Source organism: Cavia porcellus, unplaced genomic scaffold (assembly GCF_034190915.1).
Source record: "Cavia porcellus strain 051 isolate PalLab524CR breed Dunkin Hartley unplaced genomic scaffold, mCavPor4.1 scaffold_2, whole genome shotgun sequence".
NCBI lineage: Eukaryota > Metazoa > Chordata > Mammalia > Rodentia > Caviidae > Cavia > Cavia porcellus.
This window is the reverse complement of record NW_026947485.1, coordinates 87935628-87957084: the sequence shown is the minus strand read 5'-3', so window position 1 is coordinate 87957084 and position 21457 is coordinate 87935628. Positions and strand designations below refer to the sequence as shown.

Sequence of the window (21457 nt, the reverse complement as noted above, 5' to 3'; positions counted from 1 at the left end):
CAAAGCAGATATATTTTAAGTAGTTGTGAGTTAAGTAAAAATAGGTGATTCTGAAAATACTGCTGTACGAGTTGCAAGAAGGTCAGTGTGGGTTAAAGTCGGTGGAGAACATTTTGTGAGAAGATGGTAGATGAGTTCATTTGAGTGGGGAGAAGAGCATTTGCAAAGAATAATGAGTATGAGCAAAGGCAGGTGACAGAAGACACCCTGAGAAACAGAAGGCGAAGTAGTCCACGTAAAGTGCTTAGCAGAGTAGGCAGGATGACACTGGAGAGAGAGACAGCATAGATCATAGAGGATCTTAAAATTTCAGTAGATTGTGGCTCCATGTGAACATGAGTCACATCTGTCTTGTTCATTATTGTAGCCTAGAGCCTGCCATAGAGACTGGTAGATAGCATACATGCAACAAAATTTTGTTGTATGAATTCATGACTTGGATGAAGATTACTTTGAAATATTGAATGTTTATATGGAGATCAGTAGGAACCCACTGGAGATTTTGGAGTATGCAGATGTCATGTCATAAAAAAGAAAACTCTCCTTAAGTCCATGGGCAGAAGGAAGTGGAGGGGGTGGAGGCTGGATGGGGCACCAAGCGGCTAGGCTCTTCCTGTAACCCTTAGTTGGATGAAAAGGGTTAACAGTGAACCAAGGAGAGTGGGAAAGAATTGCTTTGAGACTGAAGCAATTTGTGATTTATTGGATTCTTCCTTCCTTCCTTCCTTTCTTTTTCCTAAAAGACATGGAATAGAAGTTGTCAAGGTGAATAAACAATGAGCTGATTTTATTATTTGAGAATTTCTTGTTTCATTATCTCTTTTTTTCCCCTAGGATTTCCTTCCCCACATGATCACTTAAAGACTGGGCTTTCTTCGATGGTTCTCAACTCTCCTAAAGTAATATTTTCCCAAAAGCATTATGTTCAGCTAGCCTTTGAACATTTCTGAACTGTCAGACTTGTTATACAATTGTCGTCATATCAGGAGAGATTTGGGAAGACCTTACACAGACAATAACTAGTCTGTTTGCTTGCAAATGTGTGCAGGAGAGCCAGTGAGTGTGGGAGCCCAGTTTCAATTTGGAACTCAGGAATAGGTGGGTCTCGGCATGTTGCCAACTAGCATTGAGCCCTAGTTGCCAAACCTCCAGAGCAGTCAATTTTTCTTGTCTTCTCTCATTTTACCCCCATGTCCAGAAAAAGTGCATTTGTTTCTAGTGCTCACCCTCTCCTCCTGCCCAGCTCAGCCCTGACACTTTAAAGTTGATGCCACAAATCAGGTTGACTCAAGTCAGGGTGCTAGTTGGAGGGTCCCTGCCCTCCAGGGCTGATTTCAGGATGTCTGTCCCGCCGCGTCCTATCCTGCCCGCAAACTTTCCTGAGGCCGGCTCGGCGCTGAGGGGAGCCGCGGTGGCTCTGCAGGTGGACGCCAAAGCCTGCTGTCCACCCCCGGCCAAGCCCCTCCCGGGACCGCGGTCTTTCCATTTCAGTCAAGGGCATCACTTCAGGGAAGGAACAGAGCACCTCTTTTTTGCATTCTTCCTCTGGAATTAAAGCAGGAAGCTGCAAAGTCATTAACAACAGCGATGTTATTATCCCTAAGAACTCAGATCGCGAGGTGGGGAAGAAGCAGCAGACCGGGCTCGCAGCTCCACCTCGCTCGGGGACAAAGCTCCGCCTGGCGCCGCAGCGGAGGACACGGCGGGGGAGGCGGGCGCCGCCCAGCGGGCCGCGAGCTGTCAGCGTGGCCGCGCCCCGCGGGTCCAGGCCGCCGCGTCCCCGCCCGCCCGCTGCGCCCCGGGCCAGGTGTCCTGCGGGACGCGTCCGCGCGCGCGAGCCCGAGGCGCGGGACCGGGGGCGCGCGGTGCCCGCGTGCATTTGGCGGATATTTTCCAAAACCCACGCCCTGCGGCTTCTCTTCTTCCTTCGACTCCGGCTGCCTGAGCCATGTCTACCAGAGGTGAGTGGGGTCCAGGTGGGCACGGACTGCGGACCCGGGCCCGGAGCTGGGCGCACCTGGGCGGGCCCGGGCAGGTGCGGGAGGGCGAGAGGCTGCCGGAGCCGCGCCGGCCCCCACCGGCCTGAAACTTTGGCAGCAGATCCGAGTCTTTGAGCAGCTCGCTGGAGAGGAAGCCCTCGCCCTTGACCTTGATCCCGGGTTGTGGGTAAAGCCTGAGGGCCAAGGTCGGTGCCCAGCCCACCTGTACCCGCTGCACGTCTGGGATGGGAGGGCGTGGGGGGATGGGCGGGGGAGCTGTGGAGCTGGCAGGGAGGGAGGAAGAGGTGATTTTTTCCTTCTTTCTTGTTACCGTTTTGCAGCTTGGTTATGGAAAGAATCCAGGGCTTGATGCAGCAAGATTTAAAGCTGCAGGGCTTACACCCCATTAAACAAACAAACAAACAAACAAACAAACAAAAAAGTAAACTCCCTACCTATGTCCTCATCCTCTGCCCGCATTAATTTCCCTCCAATCCTCCACTTTTTAAAATTTTATATTCTTGGAGTGAAACAATTGCTGCAGGTGAACTGGGCGCCAGGAAAACGAATCAGACTTGCTTTTCAGGCAAGAATGAAGGGAATGTATTTGTTGCCATCTGGAGCTGGCGACCATGCTGAGGAAGAGTGAGTTAGTCATAGCTCAAAGGCTTCTACTATGAGTGAAATATTAAAAAGATCAAGTCATTGTGTAGCTCGCAAGCAATTAAAATGAAGTGATTTGGTTGCTTTGCTATAAGCATTTAAGGAAAATATTGATTATTTTTAGAAAGTGTATTTGCAAAGCAATAAGCCCTACCCCTTTTGATACCCTACAGTAATTTATAAGAGGAGTTGCAAAGTTGTTTTTTGTTTTTTTAAATCTGAAACCTTAACTCTACTTTGGTGGGGGAGTTTAGGAATTTAATAAAATGGGCTGGATAATTAAGCACTGTTTTTCAGGGTTCATTCTGGGGATTATAAAGAATAGTCTCTATACAGAATGTTTTAATTTCTTTTTAAGGAATCTCATCTTTGTGGATGATTGTTCAGGCTAAGTAGTTGGTTGGTTCCATGGATGGTACCATGCAAAATGGATGGTAAGGGCTGGGTGGAATGGCAGAATTTATGTTGTAGACAGTGGGCTGCAGAGGTAACAGGAAGCCCTGAGACACGACCTATCTGATCCTGTCTAATAATTTGCATATACTAGGGGAAGCAAACAGAGGCTGAAAGGATTATAAGAGTCTTGTGGGTGTGAATGGGAGCACTGAAGGGCTCCAGGTGCGAAATCTCTAATGTCCTAAGATAAGGATTTTGGTCCTGACCTTTGTCGTAAGTATCAAGGAACACGTGGAGAATACTATCTGTTTTAAGTTGTAATGTCTCTGAGGTCAGAGTCCCTTTCCAGATTCTGTTTACATCACTAAAATCCATTGTATCAGAGCTTTGGACTCTGTAGGAGCCAAGTAACCTCTGGGAACACTGGTCCCTCTTGGAAAGCATCAAGTGCATTAGGTGATGTGGTCAATTTCATTTAGTCTCCAGCCACTCTTATCATAGATCTCTGTAGGATTGGGGATCATCTGGGGATTTGGGATGAAAATGGCCCAGTGATTCCCAGAGGCCTAAAACCTGATTGTGATTAGCTTTCTCAACTGTTTCTTCCTGAACCTAGTTTCATGCAGCATGATTTAGACTCAGAGACTCAGCTATCCTGTTTCTCTTCAAACCATGTTGATGACCTTAATTTAGCAGTTTAATTTTGCAGGAGGGTAAGACATAATACTAAATATTAGTTATTTTATGCTTATTGTGTGTCAGACACTTTACATGTATTATATCTCTTAATGCTCACAATAAAGCAAACTGGTGGATACTGTCATTGTCTCCCTATTTCACAGATGGAAGAACTGAGGTTTTGAGAGATTATGTAACTTCCCTGATCTTAAACAGTTGAAATGTCAGATTGTTATTTTTACCCTTGTTTGATTTTTGACAGACTTGTATTATTACCTCTATTATTAGTCTTTTGCTATAAACATCACAGTCATTGACTTACTAGGAAGAGAGAAAATGGTTTGTACATGGAAATTAAGGAAATAGCCTTGATAAATATCTTGGGAGTCCCAGTACGTTTAGGAACTTCTTCATGGGCATTCAGTGATGACAAAATAAAGGGAACAAGACTTACTGATGCTGTGATATTGTGAATTTGACACTTGATATTGTGAATTTGACATTTCCACTGTTTCCTCCAGTTTCCGTTCTGAGGACCAGAATTTCCTAGATATTGTTAAAGACTGAGGGTTTCCCCTATATCTTTATGAAGTACTTTTATTTATATGAAAAAAGTATTCTACATAGCTAGTAGAATACAGAGTATTTGGTAATTAAGCCTATCTGGAAACATGTCTATATTGTCATTTTTAAAAATAAAACATGCCAATGCTGAGTTTCACTATGTTTTTTTTCCAGTTCCATATCTACTGTCGTCTCTACTGAAACTAGATACTAAAACTTCAGGATCAGAAAATTAATGTGTCTACTTAGTTGTGCAATTTATAAATAACGATCTTTAGTCCCTGGGAAAGATAAATCCCATTGATTTAAAAAATGATCCCTGCTTATTTCTAATATCTAGGCTTGTAGGTTATGGTAGGGATTTAAAAATTGAGAACACTAAAATCAAGTGAATCTCATTAAAACATTGTTAAATATTTTTTAAAGAAAGATATTTATCTCTTTAAAGTACTAAAATTTGATTCACTATTTAAATTTACAGTAAAATGTAATCTTTAATTTCATGATAGGATGAAGTAAAATTATTCCATGTATGGTCACCTCAAATAGTCCCATCAAGGATTTTAAACATGATGGTGTATTTTTATCATTAGAGGCCAAAATGAATCTGTCTCATGTTGATTTTTGAGTTTCCAGCTAAAGGAAATTATAACATAAAACAGAGTGCTCACATCAACAGAAAACTGTCTAGTTATTCTTTTAAAAATGTACACTGGCAGTCCTTCTTCCAGATCAGTGGATCATAAAACTCTAAAGGGACAGTCCCAAAATACATATGTGTGAAAAGTTTTTTAGGTGATTCTAAGGATCAGTAGGTCCCAAAAGTTCAGGAACATAAGAGTCATCTAGAGAATTTATCAAACATATCAATCTGGACTTTGCTTTTGAACTACCAAATCAGAATATTAAAAATAGTCTGGAATTCTGAATGCTGGAGTTGATTCTTGTAAATCAAGTCTTGGGAGCCTTTGAATTAGAGCTTGTTTCTTCTACTATGGGGTCTGGATCATCCAGTAAGTTTTTAAAAATGTAACTTTCAAGTTACAAGAGTAATTATTAAAATTTGTCATCAATATATTAATATAAAGTGATATAAACATGAGTCAAACATATTAAAATATTTAAATCATAAAGTATATTTAAAATTCAAACGTGATAGAAGTATATAAAGTTAAAAATGTAAACTTTCTAGTTTTACTCTTGTTATGACTTGGATTGAGAATATTTCCCAGAGGTCTCATGAACTCATAGGCTGGGCTCTTGGACGGTGTAGCAGATTTGCTATTAGCAGGGGCGTCACTGGAGCCCTGACCTAGAAGGTTATATTCCCTCCCTAGCTCCTTTCTTCTCTCTCTGCTTCCTGACCACCATGATGTGAGCAGCTTTCCTCCATACAAAGCCCTCCTAACATGCCAGTTCTGTATTTAAACTGGCTGAACTCTGAAACTGTGAGGCAACAATAAATCTCTTTTTAAAATTGTGGGTGTCAGTATTTGTTCCGGCAACAAGGAAAGTAATGAAAACAGTGCTTTATTAATTCTTTGGAATAAAGTATGATGAAAGTATGATGAAAGCTTTCCAGACAGCTTTCTATCCGGTTAACTTTTGGTTCAATTCAATAAATGTTAAAGATGTATCCCAGCGATACATACCGCAGAGAACAAACACTGTGCAGAGAAAGAGATCACTCCACGAGCACACTAACTTTTCAGGAGCTTAGTCTGGATGAAAAATGGGCACGTATATGAGAGTGATTTGATTCTAATGTACTGCCAGAGAGAGAGAGAGAGAGAGAGGGAGAGAAAGAGAGAGGGAGAGAGATAGAGATAGAGAGAGAGAGAGAGAGAGAGAGAGAGAGAGAGAGAGAGAGTGAGAGAGAGAGAGAGATTCAAAGCATGTATGCTCTGGAAATAGTACATCAATCTTTCCATCTTTGCTTTCTAAAATTTCCCCCAAAACTGGAAGCAACCTGTATATTCATTGATGGGCAAATGTGTGACTTAACTCTGCTTGATTATCCAGTGTATTGTGCTTGGAGCTGTTAGGAAGAATAAATGAGTTAGGTCCATATGCTTTGGTCTGGAGAGATGAGCCTGATAAATTGTTAAGTGAAGAGCAGGTTTTAGAATAAAGTATATGTAACACGTGATCCAGAATAATTTCTTTATGTGTATGTATCTGTGTATCCTGTCAGCATGGATAAAAATCATAGGTTAGTATGTACCAACCATTTATAAGTGACTGCCTCAAAGGCAAGGGTTGGGAGGGAAAATAGCTGGCTTTTCTCTGAATATATCTTTGTTTGGTAGCAAGTACATATAGCTCTATGAAAGAGAAAAGTCCAATCAAAGAAAAATGTCCAATTTATTCTAATTCATTTATTTCATTTATTCAAGTCAGGGATATCATGTTTGCATTCATTTATTCAATGAACATCAATTGAACACTTGTTATATATATCAGTTGATTAGTAAGACCCAGTATATAAAGAATGATCAAAGTATGCACTAAATGTTTACATTTTTAAAAATTGCTAGAAGACATATTGGCATTGATAACACTAAAAAACACCCTGTCATTTCAAACACCCATCATTGCTGCCACTTTCTGAAGCATTTCTGGTGTCTTTATGAGGTGTGATAAAAATACAGTGTATTCTGGAAAGGCTGTTTTGTCCAAATATTATAGTGTATCTTCATCCGTCCCTTATGCTAGATTTGGGACTATAGAACTTCTGACTTTTCCCCATGGCCGTGGGTCATTTGATAAGTAGGATTTTTTTTTTTTACATTTGAGAAATAGTTTTGCATCTCAATATCTCACAAAAGTTTTCAGAAGGTGGAATTATTCCCACATTGTATCTATCAGTAGCATTACATTTTTTAGACTTTGAAATATATTTCAGTTGTGGCTGCCATAATCTGATTAAGCACTGGGTTCTAGTGTGCTTGAGTAGAGAAAAGAAAAATAGTGGGAGCAGTCAGCATTTCATCCGGTTAAAGCGGTGATATCCAGAACTACCCATCCATCCATCCACCCATGCATCCACCTCTCTCATAAACATCCATTGAGCCCTGGTAGCATTCAAAATCAAATATACTCTATGTAATATCCTACTGTCAGAATTTGTTAAATTATGTAACGCCACAAGGAATTGATAGATCCAGGTGGTCATTGTGGTGTTGGCACAGTGGGGTTTTTATCTCTTAAGACGTGCAGCATTAGCCACACAGCAGCTTGCACTGAAAAGAACCTGTTTCACACTCACTCCTTAAGGACCGCTTGGGAGGCATTCAGAAGCTCTGTGTATTTTTTTTCCTGTAGCTCCTCCTGCCATCTTGTCCTCTCATCTTGTGACAATGTGACAATGCTAAAAGAAAAAAATAACCTGTGATTCTACCCACAGGGTGGCAAGGTTTGTGTTGTGTGCAGGTTTTGATGGAAGATCCCATTTTTAGTTCTTGTTTTTTCCCTGACCATTTAAGGTGAGCTTATTTCTGACTTTACCAGTACGTGCTGGCCTGGAGCACAGTGTCATCATTCTGTTATGGACAACTGCCTGGGTTGGTATTTACTACTCACATTTAATATAGAGATTTTACATATACCATGTAAGTTATCCTTCAAGCTGAAACACCTCTCTCTAGGACAATTGCTAAACTAATGGGATGCTAGGACAACAGGGGTATAGTAGAGCTACTTTGGATAAATCATACTGGACCTTAACTTGTGACATTTCTAGCCAGTGTGTGTTTTGGTGTCAGTGTATTCCTTGGCTCAAAAGATAGAATTTTGGTCAAAAGCTGAAATCTGCCTGTAGTGTTACTAGTATTGTAGATTATCTGCATCAAAATTTAAACTTAATTCTTGGGCTTGCCATTTCCTCCCTTTCTAAACTATTTTCAAAGTGATTAAGTTGGCATGGTCAGATATAATTACTATTATAGACAGATGATATTTATTGTAAAATCAAACCTAAGTTGGACATGATGGTACATGCCTATAATTCCAGATACTTGGGAAGCTGAAGCAGTAAGGTCACAAGTTCAGGAGCAGTCTGGGCAATTTAGTGAGACTCTGTCTCAGAATAAAAGATGAAAAAGCCTGGCAGTGTAGCTCAGTGGCAGAACACCTCTGGATTCAATCCCTAATACTGCAAACCTAACAAACAAACAAACACATGACTAAATAAATAAAATCCAAATGAAGTTTTGGAATGTATGTTTTTTTTCCTTTTGGGGGGATTTACATGATGGTTTCCTTCTACCAAGGTAAATTATCCAGAGAAAAGCTACTGTATTGTATGAAGGAAATACTTGGTCCCTTTATGCTCACTTTGAATGAGTAACTTTACTTCTTTGCAGTTTCTTTCTTTTCTTTTTTGTTTTTGTTTTTATTTGATACTAAATGTTATTTAAAGTAGCTTTAAAATGTGTAGTTTGATTTTACTATGGTTATTCTTATAGTCACCACTTACTTGACAGTGTTCTACCAGTATGATACAGATTTCTTTTTCCAGTATTATTTTATTGGGAAAGTTAGGTAATGTGCATTGTAAGAGAATAGTCTGTTCCTTAAAAAAAATTTACTGTCTTTATTTAGTATATGGATCTATAAAAAATTATTATTAAGCCTTGCATGAAATCCAGAGTTACAGGTCAAACACTCACAAATTATTCGCTGATTGATTGGAGATCATATGATTTTATCCTTTTGTTCAATAATTTTTGTAGACTTGTAGGAGGAAAAGCTCTGCATGCCTAATTATTGTTATTCACATTTTTAACAAATTAAAAGAAATTAGTCCTTTATTCTGTACAGCATGTTCTTCAGCTCTTTAGCATTATTATATATTAGAGTAATATTTGATGGTATAACTGTACCTGCATTAGGCTCAATTTTTGAACAGTTTATCCTTTAAAAAACCATTATAGTATATTTTTACGTTAAGTCCCAACCAACATCTTCACTGATGCTTTTCTTTTTCAACTTATTGGGAATTCATTTAAAAACACCCACATCAGAGAAGCCACCAGAGAACAAATGGTAACAATGAAGGGAAATGAGGACAATGAGGTAAACAGCTATTTCTGGCTTTCAGCTCCAAATAGGAATGAACAGAAGGAGAGGAGTCCCAGAGTCTGGGGGAAGCAGGGAGAGGAGACAGCCATCATTTTTAAAAGTGAAAAAAATGTATAAAAGAGATTTATATTGGCAATCTCTAATGGATTCCAGGAAGGTGTTTTTGTTCGTGTTGTTCTCTCTAAAACAAGGGTAGCTTTATTTTGAGTCATTGAAGCATTTGAGAGTAATGTTCATGGGCATTGGTAAAGGGCTAGTTTTCTCACCAGTCCATTAGACCACTCATTTCAGAAGAACATGCTCTGTGATTAGATGCTCTATCTACCTGTAGAATTGAAGTTAGAAAGAGTATGTTCATTTATCTAGTAATTTCATGTACAATAGTTGAGCACCTCTTAAGTGTTCTAGGTGTTGAGGTGAGACCATCACTTGCCAAGAAAGCATATGAGAGTCAGTGGTAAGAGTACTGTGAAGAAAATAAAGAAGAGTAAGTAGAGAGGAGAGTGTTGGAAAGTTGAGAGGGCAGGGAAGGTGCTATTTGGGGGAGTGGTAATGGAATGCCTCTGGTGAAGTGCTATTTGGGCAGAGACCTGAAAGCAGTGAAGAGGTCATGCAGACCTTCTAATAAATAGCTTTTTAAGCAGTATGATGATCAATGTGAAGTCTTTGAGGTCTGTCTTATTTGCATTTTCTAGGACCAGCAGGGAGGCCAGTGTGGCTACATCAAAGAGGTCAGCGGGAGAAAGATAGCAATGAAATCAGAGAAAGAGATAGAGATAGAGATGGAGATAGAGATAGATAGAGAGCGCGCACTAGGAGAAGTGCAGGTATCAGACTGGTCTTGCAGGCCACTTTGAAGACTTGAGTTTTGCTCAGGTTAGGATAAGAAGAGGCAGGAAACACTTCGAAATTTCTGAGCAGAATTGTAACATGACTCATTTCATTTTGAAAGAATTGCACAGTCCACAGTGTGCAGAGTAGACTGCAGGTCAAAGAGTAAAGCAGGAAGACCAGCTATTGTGACAGTGCAGACAGGAGAATGGTGACTTGGGCCATTAGGATGTTAGGAACTCAGCTGATGAGAAGACACTGGATTCTGGAAGTATTTCTAAGGAATTGCTTAATCAGATGTGCTGATGGGTTGGAAACCAAGTGAAAGAGGGACATCTTGGGTATGTCCCAGTTTTTCAGCCACTGAGACTGTAGTAGTGTCATTTGCTGGGATGGGGAAGAGTATAGAAGGAAAGCTTTGAGGCAGGGTAAGGTGATGGGAGAGCAGGAGCAAGCATTTTGGGGATTCAGGTAAGTCTGACATGTCTCCTACATGCCCTATATATGAAGATACTTAATATACCTATTTTATAGAGAAAATGAAGTATAGAGAAGTAGAGAAACTTGCCTGATATCAGTATCAGTTAACAGAGGTTTGACCCAGGATTTAAGTTCAGATCTTGTTAATGCACGAATATGTTCTATTTACCACAAAGCTGCCTCTTTACAGTAGGCTCTTTACCAGAACCAGGAAAGCAGTATCTTTAGTTTTTATTTCTTAATTATTTATGGTTTCTCATTATGGAGTATTTTTTTTGAGACCATATTTTGTTGAATTGCCCAGGCTGAGCATGAACATGTGATTCTCCTATCTCAGGCTCCCAGAATTTTCTGCATTTTTGAACATAGCTTGACTTGAGTATGAGAAAAAAAAGTTGCATCATTCCAAATTCTCTCATTTAACAAAATTTAGCCATATAATTATTGTTAGCCCTGCAAAACCACTACTTGGACATAGCAATTCTATTATTTTGATATTCATTTATTCACCCATTGTAACCTGAGCATTTGCAATGAGCCAGGCTTGAGGTTGTGGCTCCCAAATTAATGGAAATGAGAATGTTGTCTATAGAAAGTGTAGCGTGGGACCATTGGTGTAATGTTATCCAAAGACATGGCAGAAGGACGCAAGAAGGTCCATCCAGACTGAATGCAGGGTCAAGGCATGCTTCACAAAGAAAGGGACAGTCACATGGGCCTTGAAGAATGCGTGGAATCTGCCAAATGGAAAAGCATGAAAAATATTCAAGACTCAAGAAGCAGACTGTTTTTAGAATCTTTTAAAATGGTAATTAAATACATTGAACATTAAGAGTAAAGCATTTGAAGTTAGATGCAACATCTAGGAACAATCTGCAGAACAATTTTAAAACCACACTAGGGAGTTAAAATATTTAAGTCATTAGATATAGTAAGCGCTTGAATAATGAGACATAATATTGTAAAGATGTTCATTTTTCTATAAATCTCTCTATAAAAGAAATGAAATCCTGGTTAAAATCCCAACAAGATCCTTTTTTAGGAACATGGAGAAATGATACTGTTCTTCATTTGTAAAATGAAATATATGAAAACCTAAAAGAACATAGTGTAAGTACGGCAGATTAGTGCTATTAGATAGTAAAACATAGTAAGATCGTATAGTAAATAGTGTAGTATTGGAGAAAAACTATACAGGAAAATGCAAAATATTAGAGTACATTGAACAAAGGTACGTGGTTTTGTTTTTTGTAGGAAAGGTAACATTAAGTCAGTATGAGAAGAGTGATTATTCAGTATGTAATGTTGTGGCAAGGGACTGTTTTAAAAAATCTGAATCTTTTTTTATACACACACATACACAGAATTCCTCTTGCTCAGTGATAAGTGTGTGCTTAACATGTGGGAAGCCCTGGGTTTTAGCCCCACTGACACACAGAGACAGACAGACAGACAGAAATGGAGGAGGAACACATGAGTGACATGACTTGACAGCAGTCAGACCTTCTAAACAGGGTGTAAAGCCTGAAAGTCAAAAAGAAAATGTAGATGCCTTTTGTTGCATAGGGGTAAAAGTAGTTCCATATGGTTAAAAATGCCACACCTTGTCTTCTACCTTGGGATTCTCACATGATCCCATCAGAGCTGGTTTGAACTTGGCCACAGCCCCCAGGAAAGTTCAGGCAGCACATAACAAGGACATAGGCAGAAGAAAGTGTGAGATCTTGCTGACTACATTTTGAAAACTTGATGAATACTTTGGCAGTGTTAGTGTTATAGTTTACATGATCATTTCACTGGTGTTTTCTGTTTTGCACAAAGCAAGGCAGACAAATACTGAGGATGGTATTCATTCACTGTCATGGTTTATATTAATGCCCCCCCCAAGCCTCATGCAATCACGGATTTGGCCAAATCTAGCATTTGTGATTGGTTCATTGTCTAGCACTTATATTGGTAGTATGAGTACTATACTCACCCCGGGGTGGAGCCAGCATACAGTATAAGGGCAGGGAAGAAGGCATAGCTTCTCTCCCTTGCCTGTACATGCTATTGCTATTTGAAGCTGGTCATGAATGGCTGGCCCACCATTCCACCCTGCCTGTTGGAGCCAACTTTGAGTATGGACTGGAACCTCCAACCTGTAAGAAATAAACCTTTTCTTCCCTAACTTGGGCATCAAAACCAGAGAAAAATCAAACAAAAAAATGAGAACTATAGACCAATCTCCCAAATGAACATAGATGCAAAAATCCTCAATAAGATACTGGCAAACAAAATGCAGCAAGTCATTAAGAAAAGTATATACTATGACCAAGTAGAATGCATACCAGGGATACAGGGATGGTTCAACTTATGCAAATTAATACATGTATTACATCATATTAATAGAGCCAATGACAAAAATCACATGTTCTCTCAATAGATACAGAAACAGCATTTGACAAAGTTCTACAATCATTAATGATTAAAACCTTGTAGAAAATTGAAATAGATGGTCTTTATCTCAGTCTGATAAAAGCTCTCTCTGACATGGCCCACATCATACTAAAAACTAAAAGCTTTCACTCTAAAATCAGAAATAAGGATGTCTGCTATCACCACGCCTATTCAATAGAGTTCTGGAAATATTAGCTTGAGAATCAGACAAGGGAAAGAAATAAAGATAGGAAAGGAAGAAATTAAATTATCATTATTTGTGGATATGGTTGGTACTCTGCTTTAAAGATCCCCAAAACACCAAAAGATTTCTAGATTTAATATAAAATACACTCATATAATTGGATACAAAGCCAACACTCAAAACTGAATAGCATTCCTGTACATAAACAACAAAGAGAAATTAGGACTATCAAATCCCTTTCATAATACCATTGAAAAATGAAATCCTTGGAAACAGTCTAATGAAGCAAAAGATCTCTACATGGAAAACTACAGTACTGTGAAAAAAGATGTTGAAGAGGATATCAGAAAATGGAAAGATAACCCTTCCTCTTGGGTAGGAAGGACTAACATAGAGAAAATGGCCATAATCTCAAAATTGTTATCTAGATTTAATGCAATCCTAAACAAAATACCATCAGCATACCTCACAGAACTACAGAAAGCAATCCTAAAATTCATTTGGAACCAGAAGAAACATAGAATAGCAAAAGGAACCCTAGGCAACAAAGGTAAGGCAGTTTAATTTCAAATCAGGGATTGACTGGATCTGTGGAGCTACTGTGATAAAAACAGCATGGTGCTAACAACAACAAAAAAAACTCCTGAGGATCAGTGGAATAGATTAGAAGATACAGAAGCAAATTGAAGCACACTCAGCCATCTTATCTTTGATATAGGGGCCAAACTGGTTTTTCCCATTTCAAAGACTAAAACTAGACCACATGTACCACCATATACTAAATTAAAATCAAAATGAATCAAAGATAAAAATATTAAAACAACACTGTACTGCTGGAAGAGATAATTGGTAGAACTCATGAAGATATAGGTGTAGGTGAGGACTTAAAACCCTGATTTCACGGGAAATACTAAGGAGAATCAACAACTGGAATATCATTTTATTGAAAAGCTTTTGCCCAGCAAAAGAAATCACTAACAGAGTGAAAAGACAACCCACAGAGTGGGAAAAAATTTTATCCAATTCTTTAGACAAAGGACTAATATCTAGAACATTTAAAGAAGTTTTAAAAATCAGATCCCTTAAACTTGAAGACCCAATCCTAAAATGTGCATCTGAAATGAATATACACTTCTCATATGAAGAGGTAAAATTGGCAAATAAATATATGAAAATATGTTCAGCATCACAGGTCATTTGAGAGATGCAAATTAAAACAACATCAAGATTACATTTCACCCCAGAAAAAAAATGAGTATTATAAAAAAAAAATCAACCAATAATAAATGCTGGAGGATCTGTGGGGGAAAAAGGAACCCTTTCTCCACTCTTGATGGGAGTGTAGACTGATGCAATTATTGTAGAAATCACTATTGCAATTCCTTAGAAAACTAGGACTAGAGGTCCCAATTGACCCAGCTATTACCCTTCTTGGTATCTTCCCAAAAGAATTAAAAGTATCATAACACAGTGATATATGTGCATTCATGTTTATAGAAGCACAGTTCGTAATAGCTAAATCTTGAAAACAACCCAAATGTACATCGACTTATGAATGGATAAAAATACATTTTTATATAGTGGAGTATTGCTCAGCCATAAAGAAAGATAAATTTGAGCATTTATAACTAAATGGATGGATCTTGAGACCACAGTCTTAAGTGAAATAAATTGAGTGAACATTTGCAAATATTGCATTGTCTCTCTGGTGTGGGAAACTGAAAGTGTGAATAAGAACTAAATGTATAAAAGATACCATGAAATAAGAAGAAATTGTTTAAAAGGAAAGGGGATCTGGGGTGGGGGGAGCACAGGGAAAGGAAGAAAGGGAAAAGAGAAAATGAGAAAATAAGGATGAAATGGAAACTAAGATTTGTAAGTCAGGATGGGAAGAAGAGCTGAAGGGAGGGGAGGGGAATAGGGAGAAAAGGGGGATCATGATACATTATGCAGGGCCAGGGATGTAGCTCAGTGGCTTAAGCGCCTCCCTGTCAAACTCAAGCTTCTAAGTTTGATTCCCAGTACCAAAAACACAAAAAACAAACAAACAAACAAAAAGTAAACCAAATTACATCATGTGCAGGTACAAATTCCCTATGATGAATGCAATCCTTATGTATATCTAAATGGTACCAGTAACCTTTATAATAATAATAATAAACAATCACGGTTGATGGAGTAGAGAGGCATATGCAGAAGAAAGTGACAGAGGTTAGGGCAGAGAGTTCTGTGGGAGGACATTCTCAGTCCGGCGAGTGAGCTCTATTCATTTGGAAGTAAGCAGAATAACTTAGAAGTTCTCTTCCTCATACATCTCTGCTCTTCAATTGGATCAAGGATGCCGTTGTTCTTTTTCTAATTAGACAGGGAAGGTTTGTCATGCAGATTCTAACCTGATCCACTGTGTTTATCAGTAGAATGGGTTCTGGAACAATATCTGGAACAATATCTGGCACACGGCCACCTCTCCTGCCTCCGTGGCATGCTGTGCTACAAACCAGTGTGTTCACAGGGTACCCCAAACTTTTATCTCTGCTCGCACCCTCACGTGGGATGTAGCAAGGATTCCGGGGTGTACACTGGATGTGTCGTGTTGTCCACTGCGTATTTAGCTAGAAAGTATGCCTTTTAAAGCGTCCCTAAATGGTTTCTATGTGTTTCCTAACGTATTGTTTCACATGTGTCTAGGAATGGGCTCTTCAGGTGCTTATGTTCTGGCACTGGCTGGAACTCTGCTGCCTGGCGTAGATGATATTCACTAGAACTGCTATTTTTCCCGGGACTTCTAGTGCACTTCTGTTACCTGCCACTCAGCCTGGCCACAGGTCTCTCAGAACTAAGCATGACAAGAAGCTGTTCCCCTTGAGACCATTCTGCAATTCAGGAAATGAAAGAAAAACTTCTTATTTTCTTTTTAATCCTGGAAGTTATAATCTCACCATCCAGGGAAACTCTTTCTGTCATTAAATAACATACATATATAATTGCGCTGAGACAGAACAGTTTACACAACACACATGAATAACAAAATTTCCCTGTCTCTTCAAACAGAACAATTTAAATAGCACAGATGAGAAGATCTGCTCCTTGTTGATCTCAGTCCCCAAAAGAACACACTGGACTGGGTTAATCTATAGCTCAACCCCTCTATGTCCAAGTAGAAACTATTAATCACTATGATAAATTTCTTGGGTTTCCTTGCTAGAGAAAATCCACTAAAATGGATCTATTTATCTACCTATGAAACTATTATTTACAGTACTTACCTAAAACACTACTTTGCTTTTTTCACGTACATCTTGAAATCTGTCCATACATATCATTACGTATCAAATAGCTCATTTTTGTGATTACCTAGGGTTCAATCATGTAGTAGTGCCACACATGATTTAATAACCTCTTACTGATGGATACTTTCTTGTTGATTGTGTAGGCAATGCTGTGTTGTATAACTGTGCATGTATCTTGGTGGGTTTTCAGTACACAGGCGCCTTTAATGGGGCTGTATGGATGAGTCAGAGATAATGGAAGGAAGCCACAGTTGAAGCGTTCCTTCAACACCCCTGTTGACTGCTTCTTGCTGTGCTGCCCCTGCTCTGCCCACATACCATCTCTGCTTTGCTAGGGGGAGCAGCTTATTATTTAAGCACAATAAAATATTATAGGTATTTTCTTTCATTTATAAGAAGGTACAGATCACTTTTAGCCCAGAGGAAAAAGAACACTTTTCCTTTCACCTAAAGTCAACCTCATTGCCTGCTGCGAAATTGCATTTTCCAGAATTACTGACAGCCAGATCTATTACTTTTAGGTTAAGATGATCCACAATAGAGTCTGAAGAAGATGTATTTTTGCAAAGGTTGGATTATTTATTCTTACTCATGATCATATGTTACCTTCAGTTAAAAAATGAAACTTGAAAATTCTTTGCACATTGAATTCTAATGTTCCCACTTCACCGTAATGAACATGGCAGTTATTCAACGGAACTGGGGCTTTGTGTGGGAAGAGTTGGACAAGGAGTTAGGAGACCCAGGTTTTAGCCTGAGCTCTTTTCCTCTAGCTGTGCACCAGGGGCATGCCCTGCAGCAGAGCCCCTCCTGTGCCCCTGTTCCCTATTCTCATCTTTTCCCCTGATGATCTCAGAAGATTCTTCCACTTCCAGTCAGGAAACTAAAAATGAATTTCAGATCAGATGACTCAATTTTACTTTGACTAAATTCCCGTCATGCTGAGTCTTGGCTGGAACTTCAGCAGGCAGGAACAGAGACTGGCGGGATCTTATGTAATGGTACTTGGGCAGAGGGGTTGGAGAAAGTGTTGGCTGCCATCCAAGTCATGGCACTAAGATTTTGGGCCATTTATCTCTTTTGCCTTTGCATAATGTGATTAAACACACTTGTGGTTTAGTGGGAGAGCTGATGCAGTTTCTGAGCAGCCTGAATATGGGTTTTCTGTTCTCAAGCCAACAAAAATTAAGTTGTTAATAAAGAAAGTTGTTAATAAAGAGAGTACTTATAATTATTGTTCTTCCATATTTCCTGCACTTGACTTTGTTTGTTGTATATAATTTTTAGTTTATAATATTCTGATCAAGGAGCCTGGAGAGATAACAGAGGGCTGATTTTCTCTTGGAAAATTTCATATGATGTTTATTATGTTAACTGAGTAAATTTATTTAAACCACTGATGAGGCTTAATATAAGACTATCATGCATGCTTACAAAAGAAGTAAAATGCCACTTTTTGGTACAAAGTAGAAAGGAATAGGAAACTGGCAGTATTGTCTTTGTTTTTTTTTTCCATATGCCCTTTACTGTTGTTTCTGGTGCAGAAACACAAAAACTTATTTAGCAAAGAGGAAATGAACATTTAAGAAATTAGGATTATTTACTTGAGTATTCATTCAGAGTATGTTATGTTTCTTTGATTTCACAGCAAAGCATCAATAGTTTCCCCTTTCTTCCTTTTGATAAATTTGGTAGGTTAGGCGGAGTCTCTATCACACACTTCAGCATTCAGTAGCATGGGAGTCAAAGTATACAACACCTACTCAATTAAGAAAGGAATTATTAATAGGGAAGTTGTAGAAAGGCTCTCATATACTTTTGGTTGTTTCTATAATACACACAATTTTTCTGCTTTTATATTATTTATTACAGGAGGAAATATTCTTTATGAAATTGATGTTGAGATGTTAGATGAGACCAATACATTTTGAGCTTAATGCCTATAAAGATAGTTTTTTTAAAAATGATTTTTACTATCTTTTTCTTCGAGTAGGTCATAAAATACGTAGCACTTAGTGGAAATATATTCCATTATAGAACACTGGAGAAAGAAATTTTATAGGAAATTGTTGTATGTGGTATATTTTTCAAATTGAGAAGAATACTAGATGGTATGAACCTTAACAAATAAATCTATTGGCACAGGGTTTCATAGTATCCACATTTGGCTTTGTCAGAGACCATTATCAACAATCTTTTTACTTTCCTAGCAGCCTTTTTCACATTTATTTCCTTTCTTTAGGTTTTATGTTCTGCTTGAGCTACATTATTCATATATGTGCTCTTATGATGGACAATGTTTACATTTAGTTCTCCAAAAGAAGCTTGATAAGGATTCAACAACATCCCCAGACTGACAAACACCATAGTGGAGATAATTTGATAGGCTTGACTTTCTTTGGGGAGCCATGTTCACAGGTCCCGTTCTGTCCAAACAGTGGGACCGACATCTTTGTCAGCCCTAGGTGCATAGCACTTAGTGCTTTTCTTCTGTAAACACTTACTAAGCATCTGCTTGTTTTTAGGGATGTAGTTAAGTACACAAAGTATTTTTTAAAAAATTCTTGCCAGTAGGAGTTTCCTGGGAGGTTGTATTTTGAGCCACATTATTTTACTTGTGTAAAAACTATTTTTATGAAATATAAGTATGTAAAACACATTGTATGTTTGTTACTTGGTAGTCTGGAAAAAATGAAGCAGGGATGAGGGCTGGAGAGCCTGGGAAGGGGGTGATCTTTGAGAAAATGACTTTTAAACAAGGAAGAAGAGAAGAAAGCAGCCATGGGAGTGTGGAGGCTGAGAACATCCTGGGGGAGGGGAGAGCACCACAAAGGCCCTGAGTTATAAGCATTTAAGGCACAGGAGGCCAGCTGAAGGGGAGGTCAGAGAGGTGGTTAGAGAGGTGGGAAGCCACCTACTTGCTGCCTTGTGAGCCACCTGAAGAACTTTGGCTTCTGTTTTGAGGGAAATAGACCCATCAGAGGTATCAAGTAGTTGAATTCACTTTAAATGTTGACTTGAACAGAATATACATTTAAAGAAAACATGAGAACCCTTATTCTGTGCCTTTGGAATTATTTGTATAGTATTTGGTCATCTTTGGGTTTCATGGTGTGTGTATGTGTGTGTGTGCACGTGCATGCAGACACACACGTGTGCAGGACTAGAACTTTGGTGGGAGATGGAGCAGGCAGCAGAACTGACTGACGCCTTCTTAACTTTGCACCCCAGGCAATCAGTGCCTGCACCCTGCTCCCCATCCTGTATGTGTTGTGCGTTTATTGTTTTAATTTGTGAATAAGTGTATGAAGAAAACTTAGCTTTGTTAGAATTGTCGCTAGCAAACAAAGATTATATCCTGTACCCTAGCTTGCTTACATTGTTGGAACAAGAAAGTAGCAAAGGCAGCCAATGTGTAATGAGCAGTTATTGTCTCGCATAAGCTTAGAGCACTTGATGTAGTCCAGAGGAGTAAATGCTAGAGGAAGGCAAACCTCTTCCTTCTCTGATTTCATAGAGGAAAAGCTGTGAAACCAGATAATGGCCCTGTGAAGGGTGTAGCCAAGTTTAGAAATCAAGATGTCTGGTGATAAGTCATCATATTTCCAGTCTGTAACTTCTGGGTGGTGTACCAATTAAATGATTAGGCATCTTTAATTGTAGCATGCCACTTGAGCTAGACAGAACTCCCCTGGGATGGAGACCACATGCAGGTATGCTGTCGGCCCAGTTTGGTCTTTGGTGACATATACCGGAATGTTTTGATTTTTTTGGAAGCAGAAAAAAATGGAGGGAAAGATGAATTTTGGAGCATGCATGCACACAGAACACAGCACAGATGGCTGTATACAGCAGGTAAGACTTCCAGAGGCTAGGACTGGATTAAAACATGCACAGGGTGCACCTTCATTGTTTGTACACCAGTCTCTGAAGGACTGCTGGTAGAAGAGTAATTGCAGAATTGTACCACAGTTTCCTTTCAGAGTCTTATTTGTGTGGATGATATATCATAAGCTCGCAAATCAGAGCTGGCATCTAATACCACTTCTGTTTTCCCCTGAATATGCTTTTTAAGAATTAAAAAAATAAAAAAATAGTTGGCTTCTCAACAACTCATTCATAATTTCTATTAATATGAGAATTATTCAAGGACAAGAATTCACGTTTTTCATTTCCATCTATTTGGTAGTTCTGTAGTTCAAGTGTGATCATGTCCTGTGTTTTCAGGTGCTTTAAAGTAATTAATTTCATATAATGCTCTTCCAGTATCTTGAGACTACATAAGGAAAGCAATTAGAACTGTAAACTGGGTCATTTGTACATGTGAACCACTGTTACCAATATCACTCAGGTCTCCCTCTCTCTGGTGTCTTCTATGCATTGCTGACAGATTAATTTTCTACAGCTTGTTCTGGATTGTGTGGCTGCCCTACAGGAAAACATCCTTTAGAATTACCTTTAGATTCTTCTAACATGGCATTCAAGGCCTTTTGTGCTGTGTACTAGGAAGTTTTAATTTTTGAAAGCTGACTGAATGAAGGACAGACAGGAGTTCATTAGACATACATACATATTTAACAGGAAGTAGAGACAGGTGTACACAGCACATACAACTGCAATATTAATCAATTTTTTGACAGCTTGGTCTTCATTACCTGCTAGCCCTAAGCAAAAACCGTCAATGACCCATCCATAACCATTTGAATTTCTTTCAGATTCTTCTACATTGTCATTGAATACTCTTCATACTTGCATGATCCAACTCTGTTTTATGTTCAAAACTTTTGCTTAAGTCAAGCTAGGCTGTTTATCTTTCTGAAGCACAGCTATGCTTTTTGACTCTTTCCATCAGAAGGACCATTTTCTTCATC

At 38.8% G+C, this 21457-nt stretch overlaps 1 protein-coding gene across 1 annotated transcript in view; it reads left to right on the top strand.

Moving 5' to 3' along the window:
• The first annotated feature begins 1801 nt into the window (after nucleotides 1–1801).
• Ablim1 (actin binding LIM protein 1) overlaps nucleotides 1802–21457 on the top strand; it is a 291033-nt gene continuing 271377 nt past the window's right edge. The window contains exon 1 of the mRNA XM_063244790.1: nucleotides 1802–1961. Coding sequence (XP_063100860.1) covers nucleotides 1949–1961 — 13 coding nt within the window. The 5' untranslated portion in view covers nucleotides 1802–1948. The remainder of the gene's footprint in view (nucleotides 1962–21457) is intronic.